Source organism: Ursus arctos, unplaced genomic scaffold (genome assembly GCF_023065955.2).
Source record: "Ursus arctos isolate Adak ecotype North America unplaced genomic scaffold, UrsArc2.0 scaffold_25, whole genome shotgun sequence".
Classification (NCBI taxonomy): domain Eukaryota; kingdom Metazoa; phylum Chordata; class Mammalia; order Carnivora; family Ursidae; genus Ursus; species Ursus arctos.
Window position 1 is genome coordinate 27,613,648 of NW_026622930.1, and position 19,752 is coordinate 27,633,399.

Consider the following 19,752-nt stretch of genomic DNA (forward strand, 5'->3'; position numbering starts at 1 on the left):
CCTTTACGAAAGACCTTCATTAGTACGGGAATGGTTTTTTATTTTTGTTTTTGTTTCGAAAAGCAGAAATCCTCCTCAGGTTTCTTTTGGTTAGCGAAAAGAGCTAACTGAACTTAAGTGGAGGAATACCTGTCAACATAGAGCAGTCATATAACATAGTCCATTTCTCTACTCTAGCTATTGAGACAATGTCTGAAAGCTGAGCATCATTTCAGCTTTATCCAGAATAAGTCATTTTCTTCTTAAAAGATACAACACATCCAGAAAACTAACTTCAAAAGAAAAATAAAACACATGAAAATTTTAACTGGTTTTATTATGATGATAAACCACAGATGTCATCATAAGAAACGCATAAGTAAAGGCTCTCATCGAACTTCACTCACATATACCAAAGACATCACATCTTTAGCAAAAATATCAGTAAGACGTATCTTACGACTTACTTATAGTTTTGAAAGCTTCAAGGTTCATGTTGTGACCCTAACAGCAAGATCTACATGGCATCATGCATTTTGTCAGCTTTTCTTGCCTCATACTTGCTGCCCAAGGAGCACCGTGTGCTGCACGTTGTGGCATTAAAGGCAAAATCACCACCAGACTCGGGGACTAAGTAAGGATCCAAGTACCACTTTAAGACTGATCTAACACAGCTAACTTCCTCGGGGACTAAGTAAGGATCCAAGTACCACTTTAAGACTGATCTAACACAGCTAACTTCCTCGGGGACTAAGTAAGGATCCAAGTACCACTTTAAGACTGATCTAACACAGCTAACTTCCTCGGGGACTAAGTAAGGATCCAAGTACCACTTTAAGACTGATCTAACACAGCTAACTTCCTCGGGGACTAAGTAAGGATCCAAGTACCACTTTAAGACTGATCTAACACAGCTAACTTCCTCCGTATCTATGCTGCCAGGCTTGAAGCAGTGGTTCCTAATCAGAGGTGCCTATCAAAACTTTCCAGGGAATTTAAAACACGCACACACACACACACTTAAAACTTTAAATATCTCAGGGCAGGGGCCCCTGGTTGGCTCAGTTCAAAGAGCATGCAACTCTTGATCTCAGGGTTGTGAGTTCAAGTGCCATGTTGGGTGTAGAGATTCCTTAAATGAAACTTAAAAAAAAAAAAATCTCAGGGCAGGGACGCACAGTTCTAAAAGCTCCCAGGTGCTTTTGAGTGACCAGGTGGCAACCTATTCAGTAAGTTTCTTTTTTTTTTTTTTAAAGCTCTCCAGATGACTGGCACACTCAGGCCAGCTGGGGTTAAAACGGACCACCTTAAAGGGACAGCACAATCAGAGTTCTGAGATGAGGAGCTGGGACATGTTTTTATTAGTGTATACTTACAATTAATATGGCTACAAAACAGGCTATGGTTGTGTTCCAGTCTCCGCTGGCTGTTGCAGAAGCTTTACCAACCAGAACACTGTAGAAAATGAAATCTCCTAATCCAAGTTTTACTCCCCCTAAAAAAGAAAAATTATAAAGTCTGTTACTCTTTGCGATCAATTCAAAAATGTAACTGCCAAAAAAAAAAAAAAAAAAAAAAAGTCACTGCCGCATTCCATCCTGTACTGAATGAGAAAGCAGTAAATGACACTTAAAATTTGGCTTTAGCTAGGTGTTCTTTTTTGGTTCCCTCCAATATGAGTTTCGGACTCTGTGTAGCTAACTCTGGGGTCTTTAACAGTAGATGCTGTTGTTATATATAAAAAGAACAATAAATAATAACTGTCCTCTACTGAATGCCTCGTTTTCACACTGCACTTGCCCTCATACATCCTCACAAGAACCCCTAGGAGATGAGTATAATTTACTTCATAAAATTCACCCACTGTAAACGTAAGGTTCAATTACTGTAAAAAAAGTTACAGAGTTGTCCAACCATCACCACAATCCACATTTTCATCACCCTAGGCCTTACGCAACCACTGATCTGTTTTCTCTCTATATATGACTTTACTATACATTTCACAGAAATGGACTTGTAACAGTATGTAGTGTGACTTGCTTCTTTCACATAATGTATTTTTGAGGTTTATCCATATTACGTGTGTCTGTACCGTTTCCTTTTACTGATAGACAGTTTTCCGTTGCATGGACATACTATATTTTACCAGTTGATGGACATTTGGCTTGTTTTCAGTTTGGGGCGATTGTGAATAATGGTGCTGTGAACATTATGCTGTGACCAAGGGTAAATATCTTTGTGAGGACACGGTTTCCATTTCCATTGGGTAGATTCCTACAAATGGAATTGCTAGGTTATATGGTAAGCTTATCTTTAGTTTTGTAAAAAACTGCCAAATTGTTTTCTACACGGCCACCAGCAATACAGGAGCATTCTGGGTTCCTTCACATCTCTCACCAACCCTTGGTACTGCTACTCTGTTTGACTGTAGCCATTCTGATTAATGATGTTGAACAACTTTTCATGTGCTTATTAGCTCTTGTATTTCTCCTTTGATGAAATGTTTAGCCAAAGCACTTCCCTATTTTTTATTGGGGTTACCTTTTTTAAATTTTATTTAAATGTGAACCAGAAATGCTTATTGCAGAAATCTAGTCAAAGTTCTCATCCAGTGGCCCCTGCTGAGGTTGGACTGGGGCCCTCTGTCCAGGGCTGGGCATATTTGGGTTATCTTCTATTACTGAGTTGTGAGCATTCTTTTTTTTTTTTTTTTGGTTTTTTAAAAAAGATTTTATTTATGTGAGAGTGAGAGAGCGAGAGAGACAGCATGAGTGGGAGTGGAGGGGCAGGAGAGGAAGAGGGAGAAGCAGACTCCCTGCTGAGCAGGCAGCCCAACACTGGGCCAATTCCAAGACCCTGGGATCAGGACCTGAGCCGAAGGCAGACGCTTAACTAACTGAGCCACCAAGGCGCCCCTGAGCATTTTTTACACATCCTCAACACAAATTCTTCAACAGGGCTTGAAATAGGATTTGTAAATATTTTCTTAGTCTGTGCCTTCTCTTCCTTAGTAGTATCTTTTCTTTCTTTTTTTTTTTTTTTAAAGATTTTACTTATTTATGTGACAGAGAGACAGCCAGCGAGAGAGGGAACACAGCAGGGGGAGTGGGAGAGGAAGAAGCAGGCTCATAGCGGAGGAGCCTGATGTGGGGCTCGATCCCAGGATGCCGGGATCACGCCCCGAGCCGAAGGCAGACGCTTAACCGCTGTGCCACCCAGGCGCCCCATTAATAGTATCTTTTCTAAAAAAATTTTTTAGTTATGGTAAAATATGCAACAGCATTAAGTAAACTCATACTATTGTGCCACCATCCTCACCCTCCATTCACAGAACTCTTTACATCTTGCAAAACTGAAGCTCTGTACCCATTAAATGCAAATTCTTCCTTCTCTCCCCCCAGCCTCTAGCAACCGTCATTCTATTTTCTGCTTCTGAATCTGAGTACTCTAACTACCCCATGTAGGTGAACTCATACAGTATTTGTTCTTGCGACTGGCTTATTTCACTAGCATAATGTCCTCAAGTTGATCCATGTTATAGCATCTGTTAGAATTTCCTTCCTTGGGGTGCCTGGGGGGCTCAGTCAGGTAAGCATCTACCTTCAGCTCAAGTCATGATCACTGGGGTCCTGGGATCGAGCCCCACACTAGGCTACCTGCTCAACGGGGAGTCTGCTTCTCCCTTCCCAGCCTGCTGCTCCCCCTGCTCATGCTCTCTCTCAAATGAATTTTTAAAAATCTAAAAAAATATATAAATAAAAAAAAATTCCTTCCTTTTTAAGGCTGAACAATATTCCATGTATGTATACACATTTTATTTATACAGTCATCCATCAATGGATAATCCTATGAAATTGGCTGTACAAATATCTCTTCTCTTAATGATATCTTTTGAGTGCAAAAGTCTTTAATTTTGGTGAAGTCCAGTCTATCAATTTTTTTCTTCTATGTATCAGTGTTGTATTGAAGAACTCTGTCCAACCCAAGGTCATAAAGTTTTTCTTCTGTTTTCTTCTGGAAGTTTTAGTTTTACCACTTACATTTCAGTTTATGATCCATTTTGAGTTCATTTTTGATTGTGTGTATGATGGACGGATAGGGTGAGGCAGGGGTTTCCATTCCTTCTTTTGTATGTGGATATCTAATTGTCCCAGCATAATTTGTGGTAAAGATTATATCCTCTTCCGCTGAATCATTTTAGCACCTTTGTACAAATTACTGGCCATAAATGTAAGGGTTTACTTCTAGATTCGCAATTCTGTTCCATTGATTTATATGCCCGTCGTTGTGCCTGAATTGATTACTATGCCTTTAGAGTGAGTTTTGACATCAAATAGTGTAAATCCACCAATTTTTTCTTCTCTTTCAAAACTGTTTTGGATATTCAAAATTCCTTACATTTCCATCAGCTTGCAGACATTGACAAGCTGATCCTAAAACTTGCAAGAAATGCAAACAAAGGCCCTAGGTTTTCTGTTATCAAACATTTTTTCCCTTCAAATTCTTTTCAAGACAATATATAATTAAGGAAATGCTAAACAGTGGATTCAAAAGATACGTTTTAACTTTGGAGTCCATTACTAATCCATAAATCTTTACAACTGGTTTTTACCTTCCTGCTAAGTAACTATTCCCAACTGCAGTTTGAGCCTGGTCTGGGTTGGAGAACCACTTCCAGGAGACAGAGGTGAAGGGCCCTGAGAGGTACGGTCTGTTCCACATGTGGGTGAGAAAGGGGCAGATTGCTGGTTAATCAGATATTACTGAGAAACCAGTGTTCTTCTTGAGTTGTGGGAGCCGAGCAAAGTCTTCCTTAGTGGAAAAGATAAACGCATGACCCATGAAATTTGAAGCCAGGAATTACAGCGTCAACCTAACTGCTAACCTTCCCAGACTGATGAACACACTCTCCAGTTTCCTGTGCACAGAACCGGCCAGCTCTGCTACTTAAGTACTTGTGTGATCCAGAGCAAGCTGAGTAACATTTTTCAATCCTCAAATCCCTCGGCTCTAAGACGGGGACTACGAGCTATTTCATAGAGTTGTTATCAAGCGCTAAAAAATAATACAGGAAAAGTTCCTGGCACATATAAAGGCTAAACAAATAACCTTAAAAAGACTGATTTCAAATGTTAAGTGCTATAAGAAAATGATAAAAATAATTGCATTATGTATTTTAAATGGGGGGACAGAAGGGATTGGAGAGCTGGACAGATAAGAGTATGGGTTCTTTTTGGGATAATGAGACTGTTCTAAAATTAATTGTGGTGACGGCTGAACAATTCTGTGAATATACTAAAGTTATCAAAAAGTAAACAAAAATAGGGCGCCTGGGTGGCTCAGTCAGTTGAGCACCTGCCTTCAGCTCACGTCATGATCTTGGCGTCCTGGGTTAGAGTCCCACATTGGGCTCTCTGCACGGCGGGGGCTTCTCCCTCTTCCCCTGCTTGTGCACTCCCTTTGTCAAATAAATGGGTAAAATCTTAAAAAAAAAAAAAAAAGTAAACAAAAATAATGTATCAAATCAAGCTTAAAATCATGGCCTCACTGTTTCATTTAAAGGTTTATGTTTAAGGGGGGGCGCCTGGGTGGCGCAGTTGTTAAGCTTCTGCCTTTGGCTCAGGGCGTGATCCCGGCATTCCGGGATCGAGCCCCACATCGGGCTCCTCCGCTGGGAGCCTGCTTCTTCCTCTCCCACTCCCCTGCTATGTTCCCTCTCTCGCTGGCTGTCTCTCTGTCACATAAATAAATAAAATCTTAAAAAAAAAAAAAAAAGGTTTATGTTTAGGGGTGCCTGACTGGCTCAGTTGAAGTGTGCAACTCTTGATCTAGGGATCATGAGTTCAAGTCCCACACTGGGTGCAGAGATTAATTAAACAAATAAATATTTAAAAATTTAAGAACAGGCTTATGTTTAATAGCAATATTATGGCAAATGCTATAGTTATACTTCACAGAATTCATTTTAATGGAGAGAAAAGTGTAGTTATATTTATTAGCAAAATTAGAGTAAGGAAACAAGTAACCATCAATTTTTTTCTTTAGGCATTTACTGAAATGTCAAGTTTTATCCACCAATAATCAGAAGAAACTGAATCAGAATAAAAACCTAAGAAATATCCTATTGCTCAGGAATTTTTCTTTAAATAGCTCCTTTCGATTTATTCAATCAAAATGTGCCATAGGCAAATAACTAAAACTACAGCACTGGAAATTGCTTAAGTTAGTCAAAAGGAATGAACAGTATTCTACTGGCAAGTGTTAATGCTAAGATTGGCTGCTGGTATTTCACTGCTATTTGCTAATGGTAGTCTAGGCCTTCTATCGTGTTGTTTTTTTATCAACTCTGAAAAATAATTTCAAGTAATATGGTGTTCCTTTAATATTAAAAGGAGCATTTGCTGGTCTACCAAACGTAAGACATAGTAAAGACAATGAATGATGATGAATATTTAATTGTAAGATTTCTCTGAACAATCTCTAGCAGCATAATATATGCCTAGCTTAAATACAGCATAAAAATATTTCCTATTATCTTTTTAATAAATGTTAACATATTAAAAACTACCTGAGGGGCACCTGACTCAGTTGGTGGAGCATGCGACTCTTGATCTTGGGACTGTGAGTTCGAGCCCCACACTGGGTATAGAGATTACTTAAAAATGAAATCTTAGGGGCGCCTGGGTGGCACAGCGGTTAAGCGTCTGCCTTCGGCTCAGGGCGTGATCCCGGCGTTATGGGATCAAGCCCCACATCAGGCTCTTCCGCTGGGAGCCTGCTTCTTCCTCTCCCACTCCCCCTGCTTGTGTTCCCTCTCTCGCTGGCTATCTATCTCTGTCGAATAAATAAATAAAATCTTAAAAAAAAAAATGAAACCTTAAAAAAAGTGGGGGGTGGGGGGCTCCTGGGTGGCTTAGTTGGTTAAGCATCTGACTCTTGGTTTTTTGCTCAGGTCATGATCTCAGGGTCGTAATACTGAGCCCCACATCAGGTTCTGTGCACAGCAGGGAGTCTGCTTGAAGACTGATTCTCTCACTCTTTGTCTCTCCCTTTCCCTCTGCCCCTCCTCCCTCTCTCGAGCTCGCTCTCTCTAAAATAAATAATTAAATCTTAATAAAAACAAAACACTGCCTGACGGGGCGCCTGGGTGGCTCAGTCAGTTAAGTGTCCAACTCTTGGTTTCAGCTCAGGTCATGAACTTAGGGTCCTGAGATGCAGTCTCTCATCGGGTTCCACATTCAGCAGAGAGTCTGCTTGAAGATTCTCTCCCTCACCCTCTGCCCGTCCCCCACTCATGCTCTCACTCTGTCTAAATAAATAAATAAATAAATAAATAAAATCTTAAAAAAAAACTTCCTGAAATGTATTATTTTATCTTTTTACTACTAAAATCTCTTCTTCCTTTTGAAGATAATAGTAAAATTCATCTTCCTCACTTCCCTTGAGGTTACAGAAAAGAATCTCTAGGAGTCAAATTTCTATTCCTGAAAACAACAGGCTAATTGCACTATGTGGACAAATTTTAAGTCTCCTGATTGGTAGTACACTTAGGATGAGCCTGCTACTGGCATGATGTTTGAGGGAAGTATATTTTAAAGTCACCAGAAGGAAGACCAACTGCCTTCACATTGAATAAAAATACTTTATAATTCTAATTAAAAACTATTCAGTTTTCTGATTAAATGCTGATTTTTAAAAGGTTGTTCTGGAAGATAATATGTGTCTTTTACAATCTAATTCTAGCATAAACTGAGATTTTTTTTATAAGTAACCATAAGTCTGGTTTAAAACATTAATGTAATAGGGGTGCCTGGCTAGCTCAGTTGGTAGAACATGGGACCCCTGATCTCCGGGTCTTGAGTTCAAGCCCCACATTGGTTGTAGAGCTTACTTAATAATAACAATAACAACAACAACAACAACAATAATAATAAAGTCCAAGACTGTTATGTTACTGGATGCTAAGATGATGAAAGAATGTCAATTATTAGTTTATACTGGTCCCAGAAAAAGAAAATATTATTCTGACACCAGGAGGGGCAATACCTGGGTTTTCCTTAAAAAACAACAACAAAAACAACACACACACACACACACACACACACACACACACACACACATTAGAGACAACGAGCACATGAGGAGGTGATCAGGAGACAGCACTCAAGTTGCAAGGGCAGTCAGGAAACAGTCAGGCTGCCGCTATGCTCAACAGCTGTAATACTTCTTTCTTTTGACTGTAGGCACCCTTGAGAAAAGAGAGGAACAGAAGAGGCAACCTAATTACGGTGGTAACTTTGCAGGCAGAGAATATACCAGCAAAGACAAGCTCAAGCCTGGCCGTAAGACGAGGCAACTATGTCTAGGTTCCCTGGAGTGTGAAAGTTGCAGGTTGTAGCTGGCTCTAACATCTGCAAAACTCGGCCAAGCACCAAAGTCAAGGATATGTCCAGGTTCTGACCCAGTTAAAAGAGTAAGGCTGAGCTGTAAGAAGTGTTGTGCTTAAGCTGCAGGATAATGTCAGATCGTAATAATTAGTGATCAGTAAATAAAGAAGGTAAGAAATCTAGGTGTTTGTTTCTTTAAAACTATTTAATATTTTCACTATATTTTAATCCAGAGCTTCACTTTTGTGAGAAAAAAAAATACTTCACGAATAATTTAGTTAGAAAATGTATTAATCTCTTAATAAATCACACCTTTAAGACTAACTGAAAAGATGACTGAGCCCTAACCAAGGGGCTCTGCTGGCTGATATTATTCCCAAGAAGCCCCAAGTGCTAAGGGAAATCGAAGTGCCAACATATCTTAGACACTGAATGAATGCTTGAATTTCCCCACATAACCTAAAACCCTTTGATTTTCTTTAAAAATTCATAAAATAAAGTGCTTGCCAGCAAAGGGAATAATATATAGGCTGAAACATTCAAATCCACAGGTCTCTGCACAGCAAAGAGGAAATACATTAATGAAATTAATGAAATTTTTGTACACAAATATTGCAGTCATGAAGTCTTACTGCAATAATAATTCTCAAAAAATCTTTTACCTTATAAAACAAATGCCAAAGTTCATTTGGCCATTTTCAAAAATCTCAGGGGCAGAATTTGGCCCATTAACAAACTGAACTATGAGAAAAGCAACAACTATGAGTATGTCCCACTAAAAGCTATACTCTGTTATTCAGAATTAGACCGCAACACTTTCCATTAGTTTTATTTTTTAAGAGTTTGGTAACGTAGCATGTAAAAGAACCCATGACTATTCAACGCAGAGAAATGCACGTACTTTCTTCTGGGTCCTCACTGGCGAGGATGTTGCTGGAAAGTTCCTGCACAGCAGCTCGTGTCTCAGTCGTAGAATGATGAGGTCCTAGGCGACTGTCCCTCTGGGCTTCCCACTCTTCACTGAAACCACCATCATCGCTCTCTGTCACAGGATCTTGGGTCCCGCTTTCGGTGCCTTCAAGAGAAAGTGGAAATTACAGCTCTGTAATATTTAGAAAAATTTCTTAATACCTTTAAGAAAGCTACATGGAAATGGTACCTACCCAACTGTCATGTAACTAGGTTAGTTTAGTTGGCTCTTAAATCACAAATCATAAGCTGTAAAAGTGCCTGGAGGTTGCTTGACCAATAACCATTTCCTTCCTTGTTTCCTGAGGGCAGAGTCCTGATTTGTTTGGGTTTCCACCACACACACACACACACACACACACACACACACACACACACACACACACGACTCTGGTGGTAAATCATGATCAGGCCAAGCCAAGCATGGTAATCTCATTCCTCTTCCCAATGAAAGCTCTACGGGTGGGGCTGATACTAGCCAATGTGTGGTGAGGCAAAGTCTGCTCTGAATTTGGGGGAAATTTTTCTCACTCTTTGAGAGAGACTCAAGGAAGAAACAAACAGCCCCTTTCTAGCCCTGGATGGTGTCTCATGTGGATATAATGCCTGGAACTATAGTTGTCATCTTCTGACCATGAGAAGCAGTGGGTTGAGAACCAAACCTGTACCTAAGAATGGTAGAGCAGGAAGACAGAAAGAATCTGGGCCCTTGATGACACCACCGGATCATAAAACTGACCAACCCTACGAATGCCTACACCTCAGGACTTCTGGTCACATGAGAGAACGGAATTCTTCGTTTAAAGGAACGGAGTTGGCTTTTCTGATCTCGGCATCTGAAAGCCTAACTGATGACACTCACCTGTGGATTTAGTGACTAAGACAAAAAGTAGACCATTATTGGGAGGGGTAGGCAAGCGGGGGGTGAATTTTTTTATGGGTCATTTTGTTATAATGACTATCAATCAGACTCAAAATTGTGAGCATAACATGATAGTCCTGAGAAACGTCCATACATCAAAGATAATTAAAATACGTAAGTGAAGTTGATAACTTTTTTCTCCTTTATTATTACATTTAATAAAAGTAAAACATGCTCACAGAGGTGGATTTACCATGCAGACTGCACGCCTCAGCCCTCTCACTTACATGGAATTCTTCAGGGAGGCCATAGCAATTCTGTATTTGTAACTTGTATTCTTTTTCTTAACCAAGTCCTCACAAATCCTGAATCTTCCATGGTTTGGAGTTTATGAAATCATATAAGCTTAAGATTTATAAATAAAAACAGCAGTCCCAGCTCTGCGCCATCCTCCTTACTCCTACCTGAGAACCTTTCAAGCCACCCCTTTTGGAGCCCTTGTCTTTCTGCTCCAATCCAACTTCTAGTTCTTCTAACACAGTGGTTTTCAGCCAGTGGGTAGCACCTCCCTTCCAGGGGGTGTTTGGATATATCTAGGATGGAGGGCTTTTTGCCTACTGCTATACCTCGAAGCCACTATTAGCATTTAGTGAGGGGCCAGAAATCCTAAATAATCTGCAATGAGGGGAAGCCCCACACAATGAAGAACTGCCCACCCAAAATACCACAGCACTCCCACTGAGGAACTCTGTAAGTTCACCCAGCTCCTTCTAACTTCAAGGCCCTTCCCCATTGTTTCCTCTTCTGGAAAGTTCTTCTACTTGTCAGCTGGTCGTCACCTATTATCACTTCCTCAGGGAAACCTTCCTGACTTTCCAGAGTAAATGAAATTCCTCTACTGTAAACTTTCATAGCAACCATATTTTTCCTTTGTAGTGCTTATCACAACTGTATGAATTATTTATGGAATTATTTGTTGAACATCTGTGTCTGTCCAAATAGGTTATGAGCTCCAAAGGGATAGGATATCTTGTTCAGTGCTGCATTTCCAGTGCCTAGTAAAATACCAGGCACACAGGTGTTCAGTCAACATCTGTCAAGCGGCGCCTGGGTGGCTCAGATGGTTAAGCATCTGGCTTCGGCTCAGGTCAAGATCTCAGGGTCCTGGGATCGAGCCCCACCCTGGGGGTCCCTGCTCAGCAGGGAATTGGCCTCTGCCTCTCCTCCTGCTCATGTTCTCTCTCTGTATCTGTCTCAAATGAATAAATAAAAATCTTTAGAAAAAATGTGTCGAAAGAATAAAATCTTTTTCACTCATACTCACATACACACTCATAGACAACTCATCTTTTTAATCGTCTTTAGCTTAACACAAATCAACACAATAGCCAGACTTGTAGCAATTGTTTCCCATGTACTTCCTTCTTCTCCACCAGGTCTCCTACCGGTTCTGCTGCCTTGCTCACTGCAGAATTCCCAGTTCAAAGTGCGCTCTTTGCCGTTACCCAAATTCTAACTCAGCGGATTTCATGGCTCTTTAAACCTGAGCTTTCCTTTTCCTGACAGACAGTAACCCAGTTAAGGCCCTTTTTCTTCTCTCACCAATCTTTGCTCTGCCTATTTCACAGCTTCCTCTAAGGTTAGCTCTTTGTTTTTAAAAAGTTTCCTTTCTTCTTGACTATTTCTTACTGTGCCATTATTCCAACTCTAACAACTCCTAACTTATGATTCCCTGAACATCTTCTGTGTATCCACAAGGGGCCTTTCGATCTCCCAGCCTGGATCATCAGTTTTATCCCCTTCCAGAAAGTAATGTCCCCGTGGAATATTTTATCTTCTTGGCATAAACATGATCACATCTCAAGTCAAATTATATTTAAGTTACCCTGGCCACATCGGACAAGAGGCTCTCATTTTTACAGGTTTGGAGAGCAAGATTATTATTTTTTTAAATCACAGCCTCAACTTGAACCTTTCCACACTGGTATTAATGGTATTTAATGGCAGAAATTCTTTACCTAGGGTCCCTTGGCTATATGGTTGGGTTTAGAGCACCCGAACTTCTTAAATATTTATCTGTATTTACTGGGTATTACCACAGCTTCCAGGAGATTCTCAAGAGTCCATGACCAAAGACAGAAGTTAAAATCATTGCTTCATAGCTCACTGTTACCAATATAACAGGACAATGACCCGGAAAAACCAGGAAATTACCAAATAAAAGACACCTACTTTGTGCATTATAATTGGAGTTTTTGGGTACCTTCCTTTGGGCTTCTGGGTCTCCCTCTGCCATATTCACCAACCACACCATTGTTGCTGTTGGGAAAGATAAAAGTCCATGTAAGAACTTGAAACACAGAAAGTACAGGAATACAGAACAGGCCATTATCTTTCTACAAAGATCACCAATCTTCTTAATGTTGCCTTGAGAATCCTTAACAATCAGAAGTAAATGCATATTAAAAACCACAAAATATTTTCTTTGATTTTGGCAGATTAAAGAAAAAATTCTAAAACTGAGCATTTACTCTAGCTTTCAAACTGCAGCTGCTATTGTAAAACCATAAATTTCATCATTTCCAGTCCCTGAAAAGGAACCAGAGGGAAAACTGTTCAGGCCAGCAAGACCCTACTGAAAAAACAGCTGGACTAGCTGAATATTTTAAAATAATGTGAAATCACTGATGAAAATCACTTATGAAGATTACTTATTGGAACTAAATTGGAGAACAAACCAGCACTCACAAAAGCATCACATAATCATTGATTCTAAGGATGCCCGACCTCTGGGATTTTCAATAATGCTAAACTGTGATATATAAGGAATAAAAAAAAGGTTAAAAGCAATAAACATAAAGGGAATAATCAACCGGCCTATTCTATGTCCCTTCTACAAAAATACATATATATCCATATGGACCTAAGTATATAATACACACATCTCTGTCACATTTTAGTTAAAGGACAACATGAATACATTAAAATGGTGCTTCTCATATATTACAGGTGGGATGGGAAATGGAATAGCCCCTATATAGCCCCTACTCAAGGGATTTGGTAACATCTAACAAAACTACATATGTCATTACTCAGCCATAAAAAAGAATGAAATTGGGGCACCTGGGTGGCTCAGTCGGTTAAGCATCCAACTCTTGATTTCAGCTCAGGGCATGATCTCAGGGTTGTGGGATCCAGGCCCACACTGGGCTCCGCACTCAGCGCAGAGTCTGCTTGTCCTCCCCCCCCCCCCGCTGCTCGCTCATTCTCTATCTCTAAAATAAATAAAATCTTTTTTTTTTTTAAAGATTTTATTTATTTATTTGACAGAGAGAGACAGCCAGTGAGAGAGGGAACACAAGCAGGGGGAGTGGAAGAGGAAGAAGCAGGCTCCCAGCAGAGGAGCCTGATGTGGGGCTCGATCCCCGAACACTCGTATCACGCCCTGAGCCGAAGGCAGACACTTAATGACTGCGCCACCCAGGCGCCCCTAAAATAAATAAAATCTAAAAAAAGAAAAAACGAATGAAATCTTGCCATCTGCAACATGGATGGACCTAGATGTTTATGCTATTATGCTAAAACAAATAAACAAGACAAACAAAGCAGAAGCAAACTCATAAATACAGAGAACAAACTGTTTGGTGGCTGCCAGAGTGGAGGGGAGGATGGGCAAAATAGGTGAAGGGGATTAAGGGGATATAAACCTCCAGTTATAAAATAAGTCACGGATGTAAAGTACAGCAAGGGAATATAGTCAATAATATTATAATAACTTTGTAAGGTAACAGATGGTAACTACGTTTACCATGGTGCTTATTTATTTCATAATGTATATAAGTATCAAATCGCTAAGCTGTATGTCTGAAACTACTATAAGACTGTATGTCAACTATACTTCAGTTAAAAAAAAAACTATCTGTGCATTAACTCTTTGACCCAGGAATTCCACTTTTGGGGAATTTATCCCAAAAATAACCCACGATAGTACAAAAATACATATAAACGTGTACATATAAGGCCATGGCAGGAACCAAATGGCAGCAAAAACCTGAGTCCAATCTATGGTCGTTGGTACCCCAACGGACTGCATTTTTTAAAGAGCAAATAGTCAAGATAGATTTAAAACTTTTCATATTTGTGTTTATTTCTACAGCAGGGAAAAAGTACTGACAAATAATACTGCTGTTTTAAAAAAATAAATAGGGAAGCCTGGGTGGCTCAGTCGGTTAAGCATCTGCCTTCAGTTCAGGTCATGATCCCAGGGTCCTGGGATTGAGTCCTGCATCAGGCTCCTTGCTCAGCAGGGAGCCTGCTTCTCCCTCTGCCTGCTGCTCCCCCTGCTTGTGCTCTCTCTCTGACAAATAAATAAATAAAATCTTAAAAATGAATAAACAAACAAACAAACAGCTTTCAAAACATTCTGGTTAAAAAAAAAAAATCCCTCTCAAACTTGGTGATTTATAAAATCCCACCACAGATTAAGTATTTCATGAGAACAGATGCTTTCTTGAACTCACCTGATCTACACAGAAGGTATAAAGTTAATGCTTATATTTGTGTGTGGTTTTATTTTTATATTTTCTTTACAAACTCTTATGCCAAGGCTGACTTTCAATAGACTGCAGTGAGGGAGCTCTCTGCTACCTACAAAACCCCAACCAAGAAGCAGTTCACTACGAATGGTTTAGCACCAGGTTCCTCACAAACTCGTGTTGTACGACGGGCAAAGGGGCAGCCCTGTTTCCCAGGACAAGGGGCTCTCCATCAGATCCAACAGACTTGAATTGTAAAAAACATTATATATGAATGATATTTTAAAACAACAGAGTAAATGTTTATTTACTGTATAAATTCATATACATGTTTAATGTGGCAGACTGAAAAACTACTTCTAATTCTTCAGCCCTCTTGCACCCACATGCCTGCCATGGTGTCACTGTGAATGGAATGTAGTTTTCCTTCTCTTCCTGAGGGTGGGGGGAGGGGAAGAAGGCCTCAACTATGTGGTTTGCTTCATCTTTGCATGTGGCAGAGATGACAGCATGCTACTAGCAAGCCTAAGGCCATGCTGCTGCTCTCTTGTTCCTCTACCCAATAAGAACATGTCTAGGGAACACACGCAGCAAAGCTACCACAGCCAAGTCAGATCAACTGAGTCAAATGACCTGCAGACATTGTAAATGACTATTTTTAAGGCACTTAGTTTTAAGGTGATTTGTTACACCACATTATTGTGACAATAACAGTAGACATTACAGTAAAACAATATAAAATTATGAAAACACAAAGAATAATTTAAAAACTCACAATCCCTCCACTTTGACATCCACAATTAAGTTCTTAAAAACAACACAAAGTACAGGGACGCCTGGGTGGCTCAGTTGGTTAAGCGTCTGCCTTCTACTCAAGGCATATCTCGGGGTCCTGGGATCAAGCCCTGCATTGGGCTCCCTGCTTAGCAGGGAGGCTGCTTCTCCCTCTCCCTCTGTCCCCAACTCGTGCTCTCTCAAATAAATTTTAAAAAATCTTTAAAAAAATAAGCACGAAGTACAATTAAAACTCTACAAGTAGAGAAAGGTATAAAGAAAAATATAAAAGTTACCTCAATCTCTAAATTCCACTTTGCAGCGGTAAACACTATTAGCTTTTTGTCAGTTCTTAAAATGTATCAGGATTTTATATACACAGACATCCAAACATACCTCCCTTCTTCCGATAGGATATCGCATTACTGTTTTAAATCTTGCTTTCTTCTTCTTTTTTTAAAGACTTTATTTATTTGAGAGAGAGAGAGAGTACACAGGCGGGAGGGGGGCTGGCAGAGGGAGAGGGAGAAGCAGACTTCCTGTTGAGCAGGGAGCCTGACGCAGGGCTTGATCCCGCGACCCTGAGATCACGACCTAAGTCAAAGGCAGATGTTTAAGCACTGAGCCACCCAGGCACCCCTAAATCTTGCTTTCTGTATTTACTATATAATCTTTAACATTAAAAAAACAATTGGACATATACAGAGCTACCTCGTTCTTTCTAATGGCTATACAATTATCCATTGTATGAATGTACCATAATTATTTGAAAGTGCTCCCTTTGACGGCTACTTCAGTTACTTCCACCCAGCATTCACTATCAACATTTGGCAGAACATTGTGTATGCACAAATACATAGTTGATTTTAATTTCTAGGAGTAACACATAAGAAGCTCACACCCAAATGGTAAGAGGAAAATGTTGATGTTCAAAACTTCACCTGCTCTTTTCTGCCAAAAAACACAGGAAGCACATGATAACAAATTTATATTGGAAAAAGAGAAAAACAAAGATCCTTGCATTCCAGACAATGAGTTTATTTCTAACATCTGACCAGACTTCTCCACATACAACCACAGTCCTTGCCTCTCCACTTCCCCCAGATGATATCACACTGAGTTCACAAGAAAGATGAAGGTCAACTACCACATGCTCTCAACTTTACCTCTCTCTTTCACTATGTCTCACTACCTTCTGCTTTTCTGTCTTCCTTTTCCTTCCTTCCAAGTCTTTCCCTGTTCTAATTCTTCTTCCTGAACTCTCAGAGCAATTTCTACCTGCTTTGTTGATAACCTTGCTCCATTAATCATTCCTTCTCGCTGGTCTCTTCAAAGGCTTTCTCCACTGGCTCCTTCCCCTCACACTTAGAAACACAATTAGATCCCCATCTCCTGGAAACACCTTTCCTCAGGCCTGCTCTCCCCTCAGGTCACCACTGCTCTGCCTGTGCGACAGGAATCTCTGTAGCAGGTGATGTTTACTGTACCTCTCCTCCTTCACCACCCATTCTCTGCCCACACAGTAATTTCCACTGCCAGCAACAGCAAACCACAGACACACGGCCCTCCCTTTGGAGCACTGCTTCTGGCCCTACCACTCTACTGGAATTGTTCTCTTGAATGTCACTGAACACATCCAAGGCACCAAATTCTACACGGTTTACTTAGTCCACATCTTTGGCTTCTTTTAGAGCATGTGATGTTCCTTCCTTCTTGAAACTCTGTTTTTCCAATAACCCAATAGAAAAATAGCAACCCCCCCCCCCAGTCTACAAAAGATACATCAAACTCATAACAGGGTAACTGCTTGGTAATGTATTAAGATTAGGGATGACAGTTATAGTGAAATTTAGCTTTATCTACAATATTTAATTTTTTTCCAGCATAATACATTAATATATTACTTGAGTAATTAAAAAATTTGAAAATATGGAAAAGAATATCATTTCCAGTCACAAAACAAGAAATATAAATATATAGCTAAGAAAAACATGAAAAAAAGTACAAATAATCACGAAGAGTTATTAGTTAATAAGCCAAGATGAAAATAAAACAAGGTTATTTTTGCCTCTCAGTTTCACACACACGTAATACTGAAGGTGTAAGGAAACTGGCACCTCACACTACTAAAGGAAATACAAACTGGTACAGCCTTTTTTAGGAGGCAATCTGGGTCCATCAAAATTTAAAAGCATACATGCTTTGACTTAGCAATTCCGTTTTTAAAAAATGTATCATACAAAAAATTTCACAAAGACGGATGATCTCTGCAAGCACTGTTTGTGATAGAAAAGAAATGGAAATGGGGCGCCTGGGTGGCGCAGTCGTTAGGCGTCTGCCTTCAGCCCAGGGCGTGATCCTGGCATTATGGGATCGAGCCCCACATCAGGCTCCTCCACTGGGAGCCTGCTTCTTCCTCTCCCGCTCCCCCTGCTTGTGTTCCCTCTCTCACTGGCTGTCTCTCTCTAATAATAAATGAGCAATAAATAAATAAAATCTTTAAAATAAAAAAAAAGAAAAAAGAAAAAGAAAAAGAAATGGAAATGATCTAAAGGGCTATCAACAAGGACACCCTTTTCTGAGTACCCATATAGAATACTATGCAGCCACTTCCCATGCTGACATGGAAAACATGTCCTGATATTGTTAAGTGAAAAATCCCGACTTTGCCAGTTTTCTTCTCTTCCCTTTACTGTTGTTGTCTCTTCATTTTCTCACTCTCTAAACACAGGAGTTGACAAAGTTCTCTCCTTGCCATCCTCTTCTCATCCACTCTTGTTGAACCACTCATCCGCTCCCAAAGTTTCAACTACCACTGCTACACTTTCAATTCTGCACTTTTTTTTTTTTTAAGATTTTATTTATTTAGTTGGCAGAGAGCTAGAGAGAGAGCACAAGTAGGCAGAGCAGCAGGCAGAGGGAGAGGGAGAAGCAGGCTCTCCGCTGAGCAGGGAGCCTGACGTGGGTCTCGATCCCAGGACCCTGGGATCATGACCTGAGCTGAAGGCAGCCGCTTAACCACTGAGCCACCCAGGTGCCCCTGACACTAGTTAGCAAGGAAACAGGATATGTAGAAGTTCTCTTAATGTTATGCATTCACGATGAGAAAAATTATCATGATAATAACTATAATTGCATGTGTTTGAGTTTCTATAAATTCTAAGCTGAGTACTAATTTAACATCATTCCAAAATACTTACAGGAGTAAATAAGAGCTGGAAAGAGAGTTTCATTTCTCTCCTGAGCTGTTTCAACCAGCATACGAAGTGGGCCTTTGGGACACAAAACAGCCACCAAATCTAGAAAGAGAAAAAAAAAATCTGGAAAAATGTATTGACCAAACTTACAAATGGGCGTGTTAAGGAGGAATTAACCAAGGGAAAAGAGCTAATGTCTTGTTTACAAAGGAAGATGCTGAATGAATATGAAATAAACAGCAGGTAAACTGGTGGGGGAAAAACAACCTAAACAAAATGCACGAAACTATACAGAAGATCTGTGTAAATTACTTTAGTTTTGCCTATTTGGTTAGTTTACAGTGCATCATCACAGAGTTCCAGGAATAAGTCTTCTCAGTTTGAAGAAAAGGCAGAGATAATGACAAGACAGAACTATTCTAGAGCAGTTGTCAATTTCCAATAAGAAGAAACAAAGACAAGCCATTTCTGAACAAACCGTATCTATGAGCCACAGATGGAAACTTTACAACAAGAAGAATTTAATAAAGGGGATGACTGAATTTTTCAAAATACGAGGAGCAGAGTAACAGAGACTCATTCCCCCTTGTTTTTAAAAATAGCGTATGTACTGCGTTGGGAATGTACCTGAATTAAAGGACGGTAAATTTAAACAAAACAAAATAAATCTTTGCATAAAAACCTTTTAGTATTTCTTTTGTACTTCTGTCAAAAGCACTTCACAATACCAGGTCTTAGAATGCATGTGGTGCTGAAAAGTGGCTTATTCTACAGAAACAGCAGCTCAGAACAGAAGCAATTTGCCTAAACTGTTCTTGATTCTACCACCATCTCTTTCCATTAACTGCAATTTTTCTTACATTTTCTGTGCCATAAAAATTCAGAATATAGAGTACAGAAAATTTCAAACATTTAAAAATATTAAAACAGGTGTAGCTGAATTTGTGAAGGAAGACTTCACAGCTTGTGTTGACATCACCATCATTTAGATGCATTTAAGCAAAAAAAAAAAAAAAGCCCTCACACCTGCAAGTGGTCACGTCTCCTTG

The 19,752-nt window shown here is 39.8% G+C and overlaps 1 protein-coding gene across 2 annotated transcripts in view; it reads right to left on the reverse strand.

Annotated features, from left to right (window-relative positions):
* Positions 1 to 19,752, reverse strand: part of PSEN1 (presenilin 1) — a 70,762-nt gene that overhangs the window by 1,951 nt on the left and 49,059 nt on the right. For both annotated transcript variants that reach the window (XM_026519570.4, XM_026519569.4), the window contains exons 8-11: positions 18,707 to 18,805; positions 12,430 to 12,516; positions 9,268 to 9,441; positions 1,356 to 1,474 (exon numbers count right to left, since the gene is read on the reverse strand). In XM_026519570.4, the coding sequence (XP_026375355.2) occupies positions 1,356 to 1,474; positions 9,268 to 9,441; positions 12,430 to 12,516; positions 18,707 to 18,805 (479 nt within the window). The remainder of the gene's footprint in view (positions 1 to 1,355; positions 1,475 to 9,267; positions 9,442 to 12,429; positions 12,517 to 18,706; positions 18,806 to 19,752) is intronic.